At 38.1% G+C, this 17,155-nt stretch overlaps 1 protein-coding gene across 1 annotated transcript in view; it reads left to right on the top strand.

Moving 5' to 3' along the window:
- The first annotated feature begins 3,535 nt into the window (after positions 1 to 3,535).
- Positions 3,536 to 17,155, top strand: part of agbl4 (AGBL carboxypeptidase 4) — a 281,454-nt gene continuing 267,834 nt past the window's right edge. Inside the window, exons 1-2 of the mRNA XM_086161185.1 lie at positions 3,536 to 3,630; positions 4,476 to 4,598. Coding sequence (XP_086017311.1) covers positions 3,585 to 3,630; positions 4,476 to 4,598 — 169 coding nt within the window. The 5' untranslated portion in view covers positions 3,536 to 3,584. The remainder of the gene's footprint in view (positions 3,631 to 4,475; positions 4,599 to 17,155) is intronic.

Genomic DNA, 17,155 nt, shown 5'->3' with positions numbered 1-17,155 from the left:
TTTCCCTCAGCAGGGTGTGGCACAGCGATGACAAAGCAGCTCGTTACTGGCACTGGCAAGAGATCCCAACTACAGAACAAACAAACAAGCAAAAAACAAAATTAGGGAGGCCTGTGCCAAGGATGTGACTCACATTCTTGGTTTCACTCAATAACAACCAGGAGGTTCCAGAGCAATGGCAGTGTGTGCTGTATTTACATCTAGTTGCTAAAAAAATAGTTCAATATACCACTTAAAAATATGAAACTGAAATTGTGTTTTACACTGATGGCGCAAACATTTGACCAAAAACTGCTCTTATTGATGTGACATTAGTGGCTTCATCAAAGTGGAAAACAATTTACTTCCTGTGCTTTGAAAATGCCTTTTGTAGTCTTGTATAATATTTAGGAGAATATAATGGCAGCTCATTGATACCAGGCCATCTCTTTAAGTAAGGCTGTCCAGCACAATGGGGAGGGAGGGACAGAGAGAAAGAGCAAATGACTTGTAAAGACAGGAAACTAGGTTAAGATGAATAAAAAGAGGATAAGTAATGTCAGAGGAAAAAATAGAGAAAATGAAAGGGAATTATAGGTTTAAACAACATTTAATGTAGAAAATATGTCACACATTGTAATGATCTGAATCATAAATTGTTTTGAAAATATCAATTCAAAAGCCTTTTCTCTTTATTACTTCATGGGTAGCAGGAATTGTAGAAGTATCAACAACAACAACATGATTGTGTAATTTCACTTTTGTAACATCTTGGCTTCAATCATATTAATTTATTTTCCTCCTTCAGAAAAAAAGGGCTGCTAGCCACATCCCTGTTCAGTAAAGCTGGTGGTCTCCAGGGATGACTGGCCTGGCAGAGCCCTGGGAGGAGCTGTCAGTTGAATCATCCAGACTGAGGGCTGATTCCTCAGTCAGCTGCCTCTCAAGTCCTCCTCTCTGACCTAGCCTCACTCCCCTGAGCTTCCTGATTGCTGTCACCATAGTGATTCTCTGTGTACTGCTGGCTGGTCTCTTTACCCCTCCAACACCCCTCCCCAAACACCCATCCTGCCACCCTTCTCAACCTGCTGTCTTTTGTGCCCTGTGTTTTGATTTTTGCATGACTTCCTTCTACATTGATGATGGACTTTATGTATGGTCAGAGTAAAAAGGGTTTCCCTGTACTTGCTGAAACACACACATACAGATATACAGATGCACTCCTCTCTCTTTCTCTCTCTCTCTCTCTCTCTCTTTCTCTCTTGCTCTCACATGCACACATAAACACACACACACATTCACAAGTAAAACAAAATATTATCTGCCTTTACATGTTCTGAACAAATGATCACTCTTACATTTTGAAGGAAGAGTATCAATGGAAAGAGAAGCAAAAGCTTGAAAATAACTTTGCCACACTATTTCCCAATGGGGTTTCTGATTCTAAACAGGTTTGTGATGGTGTGGTGTGTCCCCCAGTTACCGGCAACTGACAAGAGACACTAAAAATAGCCATTTTCTCTTTAAGTTGCTGTGAATTATGGATTCAACTGGGACACGAATGTGTACACTTTCACATGTACAGAAATCATTACAGGTCAAAAATGTTTTGATAGGCTTGTAAAATATGTTCTCCTGAGAGATAATTAATTTTCCAGACACCATGGTATGGATTGTGCATCCCTTTCATGTAATTCTGTTTTCATGTGATGGATGTCTTCATTGAACTATTGCAGCACTCAGCAAGCGTAATGACAGGAAAATACTCACTGTATGTATGGTCCTATTTAAGCATGGAGCACAAAGCTGTTTCTTGAAAGTGTTAATATTTTCCCCTTGTCTTCTAACATGTTTTGAGGAGGACACAGCTATTTATGGATTATGAAGCTTTAAATGAAAAGGAATGCCATAAGATATAAATACATTCTGAACCTCATTTTTAAATGTGTTTATTTGAATATTGGTATCATATAGGCACTGCACACTTTCATATTTTTAGGTCCCTGAATTCTAAAATGCAGCAATTCAATTTGTTTATTCTTTTTTCAAATCAGCACATTTTTTGACCCTTTTTAGTCTTAAAACAAAACCAAATCATAGCCCCAGGTGGGACTGATGGTTAGGGCTGCATAACCTATGTTGTTTTATTGAGTGAGAATTTTGCATTCATATGAAGCATGATAAATTGAATTACTATAGAAAAAGGTTTGCGTCAAATTATGATCATGATTCTGTATATTATCAAATATTTTGAATCCAATTTTTTAAACTTTCTAATACCAGAGACAGCTATAATAGTAATGGCCGATCAAAACCTTAGAAATTTACTTAGCAACCAAACATATTGTTAGAGATACCAGCATATGATGGTAAACTCAACCACTTGTATGTAGTCTCTCTATTTGATAAAAACTGAGAAACAAGTGAAACATGCAGCATATCTAATTCATTCTTCTCATGGTCCATAATTCAATTTCAGCCTCCTTGAAAATGAATGACTATACCACCACAGAGCTATTTAACTGGCATAGTGTTAAAGAAATGACATAGCATGGAGAACAGCTATTCAATTTTCAATTTGAACAAAATATTACACAGCAGCTCTGTATTCTTTTCCTGTCATCTGAGAAATAATCAGTCTGACCTATCTGCTCAGCAGCCTGTTGATGCTTGCCATCAAATACAGATCACACACAGTGAGAAAAATCATTGCCCTCTCCCTGGTCTTATTCATTTGGTCCTGTTACACACATCTTATAACCTGAAAATTAGCAGCGGTCTGTATGCATCTTGCTCCAGGAGTTGTGCGGCTTCTTGTTTGATGCACTTAATCAGGTGCAGCTTTTGTGATGGGAAAGAAACAGGGCCAGTCTTGATTGGCCTTGATGACATCTATGCCCCAATTGTCTAGAAAACCTCCAGCTTTAATCAATCTGGAGGATAATTCAGAATCTCTGACTGCTGCCCACGATGATTGCTTTTGGTTGAAAATACCATTAAAATGCAAGTATGGCTGCATTAAAAGTGAGGAATGAAATGGTTATTGATTATGGTGTATCGACAGCATGTATTTTGTGCAGTTAGACGATAAGCCACAAAAAATGTGAAATGATTTAGAATTAAGCAAAAATATTTTACCAGTGTAAATTTTATCCACATTGGAGGTAACGCATTTTAATCTCTCTCTACCTCTCTCTCTCTCTCTCTCTCTCTCTCTCTCTCTCTCCCCCTCATGCACACACAGACACACAGACACACCGTATATATCAGATAATTTGAATGTTTAAGTTAAGTTTAATTTCATATCATTAATATCCTTCATGTTTATTTAATAGGGGTTGCGAGTGATTATGTTGTACCGGCAATGAGGAGGTTCCGTTTTATTTTATATGTCATTCATATGTAAAATTGGTTTTAAAAAGGCGCGCAAACTGCAATTACATGAATTAGCATTAAATAGAAATCTACAATTACCAAAGGCGTGACTAATGTCAGTGTGCGTCGGCAGCGCTGCTCCGGACGGAGACAACAGCGCTTCCTCTCTGCCTCCTGCTCCGTTGCCGTAGCAACAGTGAGGGAGCGTCGACTGCCCTCCCTGTGACAGAATGGAAAGGAAGATGGAGGAGAACACTGCCAGAGACGTCGAGGCTGGTGTGTAAATATAAGCCTTACCTGGATGTTTCTTCATTGTTGTACAGGCAAATGGACTTGCATGACGCCCAGCTTTGTGACAATTAGCTGCCGCGGGTTTAGGACAGGCTCCGAGTCTCCATGTTAACGTTAATGCGTTGTGTGCTAATCCTGTAGCTAGCAGGTACATAGATGTACACATGACACATCTCCACAGCTTGATATGTGCTAGCATGGCTGCTACCAACATTAGCCTTTCACACGTCCAATTGTGTGCAGGGGATGCCCTACAAGCATTTCATTTGGTATCGTCAAATTATCAACCGTGCAGCGTGGGGCAATGGTCCGATAAATTTGCAATTAAGTTTCTGCGAGCTAGCAGCTACTTAGATGTGTCCTGGGGTTAGGGTTAGCGTCCTGGGTAGCGCTTCCTGTAAGTTGCCGTGCAACTAATCACCTGGCAGGTGCAAAGAGCGCACGGAAAATTAAAGTCACAATCCGTAAAACGATACAAACAAAAGACGATATCGTCAAACTACGTGAATTTCTAAACTTGCATGCTGCAAAGTAACGTCACTGTCAAATGAGAATGACCGGAACTCAGTAAGTGGTTCCGTGAAAAACGCTGTTTTTATGATAAAGGGGCGTACCATGAACTTTCTGTCATTTTTTTCATGGCGTCTGCTCCAGAGACATTGCAGAAGCTTGCTCAAACTTCACGTTTCACTAAATGAAAACACTATTTCACAAAACATGAGAAAGTTTATACATCTGTATGTATATTACGTGTTCTTAACACTGTATACGATTCCTCAACTTGTTGTTATTGCTGTTGCATCTCAGACTCATTTTCCCACAATGAACAGGTAGTGAAGCTGGGGGAGAAGATGCCCTGGTTGGAAACGTGAATAAATTGATGGTCAGCCCACCAGGATTCTCAGGAACTCCAAAAAAAGGATATCTGGTGTTTGACGCTTGCTTTGAGAGTGGTGAGTTTGAAATAAACAAACAACTAAAACTTATTTGTAATTCATGCATTTTAAACAGATTGAATATTTATGTATGTATTTATATATACACACTCACAACCCAGATTCCAAAAAAAGTTGAGGTGCTGTGTAAAATGTAAAGAACAGGATGCAGTGATTTGCAAATGTCATAAACCCATATCTTGTTCCCAATAAAGCACAAACAACACATCAGATTTTGATTCTGAGATAGTACAACATGTCAAGGTAATATTAGCTCATTTTGAATTTGATGCCAGCAACACATTTCATTAAACTTGGAGCAAACATTGTGTCTAACATTGTGTTGCATTCCCTCTTCTTTTAACAACTGTGTTTGAAGGTCTGGGAAGCGAAGAGACGGGTTGCTGGAGTTTTCAGGAAGGAATGTTTTCCCGTTCTTGTCTGATACCAGACTCTAGCTGCTCAACAGTCTTGGGCCTTTGTTGGTGTATTTTTTTGTTTCACAATGCACCAAATGTTTTCGATTGGTGAAAGCGCTTCACTGTTGGCCATGCCGTTGTTATTGAAGGAGTGTGCAGTTAGCAAATATGCAAAGCCTTCCCTGAAAAAGACATTGTCTAGATGGGAGTATGTTGCTCTGAAACCTCTCTGTGCATGTTAATGGTTTATGGTGCCTTTTGAGATGTGCAAGCTGGCCACGTCATAATGTAACCCCATACGATCAGAGATACTGTGTTTTTAAATGTTGGCTGATAACAAGCTAGGTGGTCTCTATCCATAGGACTCAGCTTCTATGGCTTCCCAAAAATAATTTGAATTTTGTATTTGTCTGACCACAGAACAGTTTTCCATTTTTCCTCAGTTTTAAATGAGCTTTGGCCCAGAGAAGATGATAGTGTTGCATGATACAACATCACCCTCCATTTGTGGGTTGTACTGCAAGCTGTGTTCAGAGAGCGATCTCTGGAAGTTTTCCTTAGCCCACGCAATGATGTGGAGAATCAAGCCAGTTTTTTATTGCAATGCTGGCTAAGGGCCTGATCATGAACATCCAGGCCTGACATTCAGCCTTGTCCCTTGGGCACATAGATTCCTCCTGGATTCTGAGTCTTTTGATAATATTATACACTGTAGATGGTTGGATCTTCAAAGTCTTTACTGAAATTGTTCCACAAGTTTAGACAGTTTGCCACAGATTGGTGTTCCTCTGCCCATCTTTACAACTGAGAGGCTCTGGCTGCCCCTTTTTATACTTAGTCATGTTACTGACCTGTAACTAATAATTTTAGTTGTTTTTGGATTTTGTTTCTTGTTTGTACATATTACTTTTCCAGACCTTTGTAGCCTCTGTTCCACCTTTTTTGAGGTGTGTTGCTGCCATCGAATTCAATTTCAATACCATTACATTTAGTCATACAATGCAAGAAGACAAGAAGAGGACTGCTTTGATCTTAAAATATCTTAAAAGTTTAACTTAAAGTTTATTTCATAAATTTAAAAGTTCATTTAGTAAAATCAGAAATGAGCATTTATGTTTTTCTGGTCTTGCGGAATTGTTATAATATAGCAACTCCCACACCAAATCTCAGTACACCCTGGCATCACCTCAGCAATAAATAAAGCAATTAATTTACATGTAATTATTATTGTTATTGTAAGTTGCTGTGTTGTTATGTCTTTTTTAACATATGCAGTTAATTATGCATTTGTTTCATGCATCCATATCTGTCTTAGCTTTCTGAATATGCACAGGTTGTTATTAATTGTTGGACGCTTGCTTTTTGTCTGCCTGTAAATGTATACTGATCTACTTTTTCTGCAAATTATGCAGTTTACAATGAAGTACACCAGAAGTAGGGAAATACTGTATATAATACCGATTTCAGTTCTCAGAAATAGGTATTCCACAAATAAGTAGATAAGATGTTTACTACTGAAAAACTTTGAAGAGTGATAATTTTGCATTATCAATTTTTTTTATCAATTCTCAGGAGATTTATTAGTGGTTTTGGCTTTACAACTACAATTTCAATATCAGGACACTCAATGACTACCATTTGATATAGAACTCTATTTACAGCTGACGTCGACAATAATTTGTTGACTTTAACAATCCAATGTCCAGCAAATACCCAAATCTTTTTAGTCGACCTACTTAGTTGTACATCTTTAAATGTCTTTCCTACTTGTACTGTCTTTCTGACATTAAATTGATATTTTGTGCCAGCTGGGTGACACTGACTTGTGGACACTATCATGTTGAAAGAAGCTCTACTATAACAACATTTAAATCCTGGAACCTCAGTCAAGTAATAAGATCTATAGACACCCCGTTGTTTCAACACTGATTGACATCTGAACCAACATGACTGTTATTTGATAAGTGATCAAGGAACAATCACTCTGAGTGTGTAGTGACAAAAACAGTAGCGGTAGGTGAGTCCGGGACTCCATTCTCCCATTGATGTTGCCCCTAATCGTAAAAAAGAAAGGTTGCTTCACTTTATCACAGGTTTCATGATTTGACACTAGTTCAATACATTTGGTAGGTCTGGGAAAATTACATGATGCACCAAGTCAGCGAATGACTGTAATGAATTTGTGCATTATCATATGGGATGTGTATGTGACCCATTTCAAACATATACCTTAGGATGTTGTTAACTGAAGTTCACACCGAACACAGGACAATAGACCACAGGACAATGGCTGAAGTCCATTTAATTGGCAATATACTTCAATCATGGCTTTGACTCAGGCTGGCCAATCACAACCCAGAGGACCACTCCAGGACGCCCCCTTTTTCACTCTTTTTGCTTGACAAATGTCACTGACACAATTGCTCGCTCTAAATACACTGGAGAAAGCAGTGCTACATCACATGGGTTCACATCCATCCTGCTAGATAAGGCTGCTGTCCACTAATATTGCAATACTACCAACTGTGGCTGTAAAGTGACCGAACAGTAACGTATTCTGGAATAGTGGAGTACTTATCTGTATATAAGATGATGATGATGATAATGATAATGATGATTATGACGATCTTGAGGCTGATCAACATTTTTCAAAATGTTTTTTCTTGCTTTAGGCATGCTCCAAAATGAATTTAATAGGCTCCAGTGACCTTTCTCAATGTTTTTCCCATGGCATACACTCCAGAAACCAAGCTTGTCAGCAGAGCAAAGACTTTCCTAAACTGAATCACTTTTTGGAAAGCACGTTTTACCAGCACTCAGATTTTACAATACTTGCATTTTTGTCTGCTGAAATGAGTTTTAACTTCTTCCTGGTGTTTGGACTTCTTGTTTATGTCAACATCCTGGAGGACAATTCTACAAGTATGTTTCACAGATATCTGAATTGTCAATTTTTATTGCAGTTGTGCTTTGTTTACTGCTTACCAATTAAGGATAACACTTGTATGGGAATATAAGGCATTACATGATGGGGTAAATCAGAAAACAAGAAGTGTATACAGGAGACAATGCAATGCTTACTTTCCTTAGATGTCACGGTCAGAGGAGCTTTGATATTGATTTGTGGGCAATGAGCGGCCACAATGAGATCATCTAACATACCAGTGTCTCTGTCTCCGGATGTGTCTCTTGTTTCATTTATGGAATTGATAATAATATCTTTCTGGTACATCCATTTCTAAAGTTAGAATGAGGTTGAATTGATTTTTGCACTATGATATCAAATTAATGTTTTACTTTCATGAAATGAACACATCACCAATTAATTTAGCCTAAGACTAAAATTTACTTTGATTAAAGTTTTAGGTATGTGGCCAAACTATCGCATGCAATAGGACAGGAGCCAACAACAGGAAACCAAGTCAAGCTGAACAGAGAAATAAACTAATTTAAAAAGAGCATTTGACTGTCAGCATTCCACCAGAGACCACAGTTTGTTAATTTTATATTCTACAACATATTTTTGATGATAAAATATATTATTTATGCAGATCCTTGTAATTTCAGCCGTGACTTCATCCAAAGATATAGTTTTTAGTTGCAATTATACAAATGCCCTTTAGGCCAACTTTTATGTTTGTGTTTTTCTAAATTGTCTCTATTTTATGGTGACTGCAATCTTTACATGAAAAAATGTAAATGAATTAATGAAGTAAATTTTGACTGAAGAGTGCATACTCCATTTGGACAGGAATTATAAAAACATGTTAAATCTTTTGTTATACCTGTCCCACATTTTTAATGCTGGCTAAGATTAATGGTGTTCACCGGTGCTGAGTTATGTTGTTTCTTGTTTCTGTCATAGTTCTTGGAAAGCAATATCCCTTGAAGGAAAGCAACTTAGCTTTTCTGTGGTGAGGATTTGTGTTTTTGGCACTCAGTTTGAAGAAGTTGTTATTTGTTTTTTGCTACAGTGTGTCTGCCTCTGTCAAATCCCCAGTTATTTTGTGACTGTTTTCTGTTATTTTGCTCACTAAAGTTCCATCCTTTTAAAGAACAACACTGACTGTGTTGGGAAAATTGTTCGATTGCATCTTTGGGGTATGTTGTCTGACGGTAATGTACATAGTCAGTCAAATTCCTCAGGGGTGACAAATGTTTACTGGGGTTAATTGATAATCATAAGCCATAGACTCCGTTGGCTTTACGGTCAATTCTGCCAGCACAATCGATCATTGTTGCTGACTTTAGAGGAAACATACATGAAATGTTTGTAGCCAAGTCTTTTTGAAACTTAGGTTCAGTCTTGGCAATGTAAGTTTCATTTCAAAAAATCTATCCATCCATATATCCAGGATCTTGGGGTTGATAGTTCATCTGCAACGGAGCAATGATTGCAGATTAAGTTTATTGAACTCTAGACCGAGGAAAATGAAGCTTTGAAAAAAATGCCATACATGTCAGCTTAAGTTACAGTAATAAAATTTTTTGTGTTGGGCTCAGGAATTATTGAGAATATGGGTTGTGGAACTCCGTCCAATATATTAGAGAGGATGGAAACGATTTTAATTATGACAACTCCATTATAATTTGGCCTGAAATTAAAGTAAATTCTCCTATTTTTTAATGAAACATATTACTCTTTTAAAAGGCAAAACATAATAAGCTCACAAAAAAGATGATGAAGTGGCATTGGTAACTTTATAATGAAAGAAAATAATACATTTGATACTTGATACTTTGCAGAGCAAAAGTTTTTAACTGCTGTTTGTGTGTGTGTGTGTGTGTGTGTGTGTGTGTGTGTATATATGTGTGTGTGTGAGAGAGAGAGAGAGAGAGAGAGAGAGAGAGAGAGAGAGAGAGAGAGAGAGAGAGAGAGAGAGAGAGAGAGAGAGAGAGGATAAAATACAAATATCGGCTTATTAGTGTATGATTCAAAACAATAGAATATGATTAAATTATGATTTTTTTTTACTGTTCCATTTTATTTGCAAAACCAAAAGGATTTTTTTTTTTTTTTTGGCAAACAGTTGCTTGTGTTCAGAAACATTGTCTTCCTGTTTTCTTGATCCCTACAGGGTGTTTTATTGAAAGTGACCTCTCCAGTCATCAGATGACTACATCATTTTTGGCCGTGACAATCAGTCTCCGGTTTAGTTGTTGATTAGACCCATTTAGTTCAAAAGGTCAGAGTCATATAATCAAAGACATCCTGAGAGTTTCCCATGTGCCTAGAAAAAGATTTCAAGTTTTATTCATGTTCTTTCTGTGTGCTACTATACTGTGTTAGTTACACAAACTTGCCATTTGCTAGACTAACTATTCTTTCAAGTCAAAATTGTGGCTTTTTCTTGCAATGTTATGACTTAGAATTAAAATATCAAGGGAACTTTTAGTAACTAAGCTATTATGTGAACTGCTAATGTTGACCCTCAAAACTGTCTCGTTATCTGTGGCTTTTTCAACTACAGTATGCTGTCTAGTTGCAAATGAACAAGGATATACATGGCTTTCACAATTCCTCTATAGACTGTAGAGGAATTGACGAACACCTTGTCTCCTGTGTCCTTTTTACACAAAGGTGAAACAGAGGTGTCATAAAGGTTGAACAATAATTTTAGTAATTCCAACATTTGGTATAGTATATTTTTCTATAATTAGCTTATTAAGAGTATGCAATAAATAAGAAATGCCTCTTGGACTTTTAGATATAATTGAGCTACCATAGCTAAAGCTAAGGACTCTATCCTTTTACTAAACCTGCAGACCAACCCACCCACAATGAGAAGTACCTTGGGCCACTCAAAAAACATTAGACTAGTTAATTGGTGCCTACTAATCTCCAACAGTTTTATCTGGGATCCTTGTGTTTTTGGTGTGAAGTTACTTTTAAGTCGTGTGTGATAATAAGTGCATCCCAAGTTTACTTTCTCAAGAGGAAATTGGTTGTGGCGTCAATGTAGTATTACACAGCAAACTGCTCTTTTAAATCTGGTAGAGAGGATAGTCTGTTGGACACGTCAAACTGCACTCATTGAGAGCGGAATGGATCTGAAGGCAGGTGCATTAATGGACAATACAGCTCTGAAAAACATGGCCCTCACAAAATGTAGACTGATGATTCATTGATGGCTGCATCAGCTGATACGCTGGAAGTGAAATGGCTAAATGCACTAATCTACAATAACTACAATTGCATTAGAGTTAAACATAGGGCATGCCAGTCGAAGGAAAGACAAGTCAGGGGCCAGTTGCTGATTAAGGGTAAGGGATAATGTGTCTGTATTTTTGTGCTCACAGTTTCATGTTTAGTTTTGTAATTACTAAATCTTCCAATCATGAAAAATCTTACAGCATCTGAAAGGAAAACATATTGTTATTGGCCTTATCAATATTACGATGGAAGTCTAAGGAGTTGTAATTTTGAAAAGTTTGAATAAATGGTTGACTTTAAGACTTGTATTATATATTCCTTTGAATAATAACTGTCAATAATAAAGAATTTAAACCCAGATTTTTGCCAAAATGTGTCATGCTGCACTACATTGCCGGTTTAATAGCAGTATAGTTGACTGTTCTACTTATAGAATTATGTCCAAGTCAGTTAATTCTAATTTTTATGCAGTTTGATCAAGCCAATAAATGCCATGAGTGCCACACAAATAATACTTCAACACATGAATCCAATATTCTTATGGTACCTTACCTTGTACAAAATCTCACGGTTACAAACAGCTTCAAACCAACCAAAGTTGACTGACATAACCTTGATTTTTTTTTTTTTTAACTCATTGCTTCTTTAACTAGAGATGCAGAAGGTTGTTACCTGTAAACTAATCACATTAATGCCAGTAATTGATCCATATTTCACAGGAAGTACAAACTGTGGAAAAAACATACTTTGTGTTTCAAATGCATTATTTAAAAAAGAATCCCTGTTTTTCGTCTTGAACAAAATTTAAAAAGCTCAAAGCAATAGAATTTTTTGTTGTTTCGGATTCTCCTAGTCATTTTTCTAGGAGGACCAAAACCAAGTCTGGGGCAGGTGTCTCATTTTTAACCAATAAAGGGCTGGTTGAAATCACATTAAATGAGTGAAAAATGTGTTGACAATTTAAAAAAAATCCATTTAATCTTTATTTGTTTCATTTCAAAATGCCATTTGAAATTGAATTTGCAGGTTTTATATTTCTGTCGGAGATGATAATGAGACACCTCCAATATTGTCAAGAGAGGGAAAACAAAGAAATGTACAAACAAAAGACCTATGGGATATAAAAGAAAAAAAGATGATCACAAGATAAATAGTACTGCAGTGATATTTTCCTTCACTTACTGATAATGGGTATTTTTTTTTCTTCCTGTTTACATTCAATTTAAATTCTGTTTGACACTGCTTTGAATTGTATCTTTACTAGTGCCTCTTATCTCTACCAACAATTTTTCAGTTGTAGATGTATAGTTTTGCTAAAAAAAATAATAGATTAGAGTCACAGCCAGTTTTTGGGAACAAAGATAGAAAGGGGTGGTAATAGGGAGTTGGTGGGAAAGTGAGAGACAGAAAAGGAAGTACAAGCAGGCAGGTGGCTGGTGGTCCTCGTTTAGTAGGAGGAGAATGCAGTCTCTTTTGTCAAAGGATATTTATCTACTCCAGAGTGCCACATGAATCAGGATAGTTGAGTTTCCATTGATTAAAGAAGACAAACGTTTTACAATCAAGCCTGATACTCAGAACAAGTAGCTTACATTGGTCTTAGCTTGCCTCTCTGTCTAGCTTGCAGCCTGGCCTAACTGATAAGGAACCAGAGCAAGATAAGCAGCCTGCTGATGTTTTTATTATGTGTCAATGCAATATTATGTAATATTTGGACTCACTCATTTAAACATAATTCAAGTCTTTCGAAACTCATCATCCTAAATATAAGGACTTTATGTATTGTGGTTTTCTGTTCCATGGCCTGTTTGATTTTTCAAATTTTGACTGTATTTTTTATATGGCTCACTGACCTTAAATTGCTCTAACTCTTTCCAAAAGAGGATCCATTCGTCTGAGTGGGAGGGAGCACTCCTGACATCTGATGTATTGAGAGGCACTCTAAGTCTCTCTGTCTCTCTTACATGTCCTTGGCAGCAGAGAAGCTTCACTGCTCAAATCACTAAATGGCCTCTCTAGTCTTCCCTTTTAGCAGTTTTCTCTACTCGCTCTTTCTTTTAAGTCAGGAGAGAAGTATAGAGATAAATTTGAGTTGTCTAAGGACTATTGGCAAGGCCATTGCTTTTGATTTTGGCTATTTATTGGTCATTTGTATCTATAAAAGATTACTTTTGATTTTTTTGTGTTGTCACATCTTGTCTATTACTTCCTGACTTGGGTGTGTTTTACTGACTTGACAACAATGCCTGAAATCTGACAAATGAGTAATAGTAAACATTTTCTTACAGACAATAAATCACACATTGCCTTGAGGTGGGAGAGATTGAAGAGCCATAGATAGATGTTAGTAATCTTTGGCTTATGCTTTGGCTTCTGCAAAACAACATTCTCATTAACACAAGACATCGCAACTTAAACCAGCCCCCAACCTTGGCGGAAAAATATACGGAAAATTCCCTGTAATCCATTCCAATTGATGAGGCCTCTTAGATGAAAGGTGAAACGTTCTTAAGAAGAAACCCAACTCAGTTGCCACGAAAAAATTTCGACCAGAATCCTTGGCTTTTTCGCAAGAGGTATTTCTCAGTGAAACAGATTATTTTTTTGGCCTTTGGGTTCGTTCAGTGAAGAATTCAATCATTTTCTAGGAATAGAATTAGATAGTTTCATTTGAAAATTCTCAAATCTTGTTTGATATACAGTATATATATATTAATATGCATGTGACAAGATTTGAGAATATGCTCAATCCTGCTACTTATCATCTATTTTCTTTCCACTTTTCTTTCTGCTTTTTGGAGTTTTCATTTTGCTGACAATGCCGATAATCTGAATGATGTTATGATGTGATCGCCTTTCTTTTTATTTAGAATTTGTTGACAGTTAATCAAGCAATCATGCTCTGTTGTGGCAAGATTTTATCTATTTTAGTCAGAGTACTACGTTTAATTCTAAATTGCTTGAAATGTGATCTCCCACCAGTATTGTTCCCTCACCCATGAACAAGACCAGAGATATCTGAACTCCTCCACATGGGATAGGATCCTCATCCCTGACCCAGAGAGGTTACTCCACCATAATCTTCCAGATGTAGATCATGGTCTTGGATTTGGATAAACTGATTTTCATCCCAAGCGCTTCACACTCGGCTGTGCACACTGCTCCAGTGAAAATGGGAGTTCACAGGACCACAACATCTGCGTAAAGCAGAGACCCAATCCTGAAGCCACCAAACCAGATCCCCCTAATGCTATGGCTGTGCCTAGAATTTCTTTCCATAAAAATGATGAACAAAATTGGTGACTAAAGGCAGACGATTAAGATTAATACTTCATTATGGCAAATGCAATTCAAGTTGTCATTGCAAAACTGATTATGGTGTTTTTAGATTGAAATTAAGTATATAGTTATTAGTTATAGTTAAATTGGGCTGCTTTGGGTTGAAGAAGGAGAAGAGGAAGGTGTGTTCAGAAGCAGAGAGAGAAGAGGAAATGCAAGAGTTTGGGTCTAAGAGTAGGGACTATGAATATTGGGACAATGACGGGAAAAGGTAGAGAGTTGGTTGACATGATGCAGAGAAGGAAGGTGGATATATTGTGTGTCTAGGAGACCAGGTGGAGCAATCGTTAGGCTAGAAACCTATGAGTAGGTTTTAAGTTGTACTATCATGGTGCTGATAGAAAGACAAGTGGAGTAAGAGTTATTTTGAAGGAGGAGTAATGTTCCAGAGGTGAAAAGAATGTCAGATAGCCTTATGAGTCTGATATTGGAAATTGAAAGTGTGATGCTCAATGTTGTGAGTGGCTGTGCCCCACAGAATATCCCCAGAGAAGAGAGAGTGGTAATTGGTGCAGACTTCAATGGGCAAGTTGGTGCAGGCAATAGAGGTGATGAAGAAGTGATGGGCAGGTTTGGGACAGAGGGTGGTAGACTTAGGAAAAGAATGGAAACGGCTGTAGTGAATACTTTTTTTTCCTGAAAAGAAAGGAACATAGGGTAACTTATAAGTGGAGGGCAGAGTACGCAGGTAGACCACATCGTGTACAGAAGAGGTAATCTGAAGGAGTGTAGCCAGGCAACATAGGATGGTGGTTTGTAGGGTGACTCTGGTGACAAGGAAGATCAGGACAAAAAAGGCATCGCAGAGATGATGGAAGCTGAAAAGGGAGGAGTATTGTATGGTTTTAAGGAAGGAGTTGAGAAAGACTCTGGGTGGTCAGGGAGAGCTTCCAGGTGACATGACAACTACAGCTAATGTGATCAAGGAGACAGGTAGGAGAGTACTTGGTGTGTCGCCTGGAAGGAAAATAGATAAGGAGACTTGTTGGTGGAATGAGGAAGTGCAGGTGTATATTCAGAGAAAGTGGCTAGCAAAGAAGAAATGGGACACTGAGGGGACTGAAGAGACCAGACAGGAATACAGGGAGATACAGTGTAAGGTAAAGATAGAGGTAGCAAAGACAAAACAAAGGGTGTACGATGACTTGTATGCTCGGTTGGACAGTAGGGAGGGAGGGAATGATTTATACAGGTTGGCAAAACAGAGATATAAATATGGAAAAGATGTACAGCAGGTGATTAAGGATAAAGTGGGAAATGTATTGACAGATGTTAGAAGAGTGATGGGACGATGGAAAGAGTACTTTTAAGAGCTGATGAATTGAGGAAAATTAGAGAGAGGGGTTGGTAGAAGAGATGACTACTGTAGCAGTGGAGATTAGTAAAAGTGAAGTGAGGAAGGCATTGAAGAGGAAGATGAGTGGAAAGGCAGCTGGTCCTGATAATATACCTGTGGAGGTATGGAAATGTTTTGGAGAGGCAGAGGTAGCGTTTTTGGCTAGATTATTCAACAGGATCTTAGAGAGTGAGAAGATGCTTGAAGAATGGAGACTAAATGTGATGGTGCCCATTTTTAAGAATGAGGGGGATGTGCAGAACTGCTGCAACTATAGAGGGATAAGGTTGAGCCATACATTGAAGTTATTGGAAAGAGTAGTGGAAACAAGACTGAGAGCACAAGTCAGCATTTTTGAGCAGCAGTATGGCTTCATGCCGAGAAAGAGTACTACAGATGCAATATTTGGTTTAAGAATGCTGATAGAGACATACAGAGAAGGTCAGAGGGAGCTGCATTGCGTTTTTAGAGCTAGAACAAGCATATGACAGGGTGCCAAGAGAGGAACTCTAGTGTTGTATGCGGAAGTATGTTAGACTGGTGCAGGACATGTGTGCTAGTTATGAGACAGTGGTGAGGTATACTGTAGGTGTAACAGAGAAGTTCAAGTTGGATGTGGGGCTTCATCAGGCTCTGAGCCCCCTCTTGTCTGCAGTGGTAATGGACAGGCTGACAGATGAGGTTAAACAGGAATCTCCAAGGACCATGAAGTTTACAGATGACATTGTGATCTGTAGTGAGAGCAGGGAACAGGTTGAGGAAAATCTTGAGAGGTGGAGGTATGCTCTGGAAATGAGAGGAGTGAAGGTCAGTTGCAGCAAGTGTATCTGTATATGTGTGTGAATGAGAGGAGCCCGGGTGGCTACAGGGAGTGGGGATCAAGAATCTTGAGGATTTCAAGTAGTTCGGGTCAACAATCCAGAACAATGGAGAGTGTGGAAAACAGATAAAGAAACATGTTCAAGCAGGTTGGAATGGGTGGAAAAAAAAGTGTCAGGGGTACTATGTGATCGAAGACTATCAGCCAGAATGAAAGGAAAGGTGTACAAGACAGTGGTGAGACCAGCTATGCTAAGCGGCAGAGCTAAAGATCACAAAGATGAAGGTGTTGAGGTTGTCTTTGGGACTGACGACGATGGAAAGGATCAGGAAGTCTGCAGTTGTTCCTATCTAATGAAATCAAACCCTAAGAGGAAACAGTGAATTGTGGACAGGGTCATGGGTAACCAAGGCTCACTGATGTCTGAGTGAGGAGAGATTTGAGCGTGGTTCAGTCCAATTGTAGACACATTGTAGCTCATATTACTTGAAAGGTAATGCTGATTCT

This window comes from Fistularia commersonii, chromosome 16 (assembly GCF_037954325.1).
Source record: "Fistularia commersonii isolate RoL2024-O1a breed Wild chromosome 16, RoL_Fcom_v1.0, whole genome shotgun sequence".
NCBI classification, from domain to species: domain Eukaryota; kingdom Metazoa; phylum Chordata; class Actinopteri; order Syngnathiformes; family Fistulariidae; genus Fistularia; species Fistularia commersonii.
The sequence above is the reverse complement of the archived record's forward strand: the minus strand, read 5'-3'. Positions and strand labels throughout refer to the sequence as shown.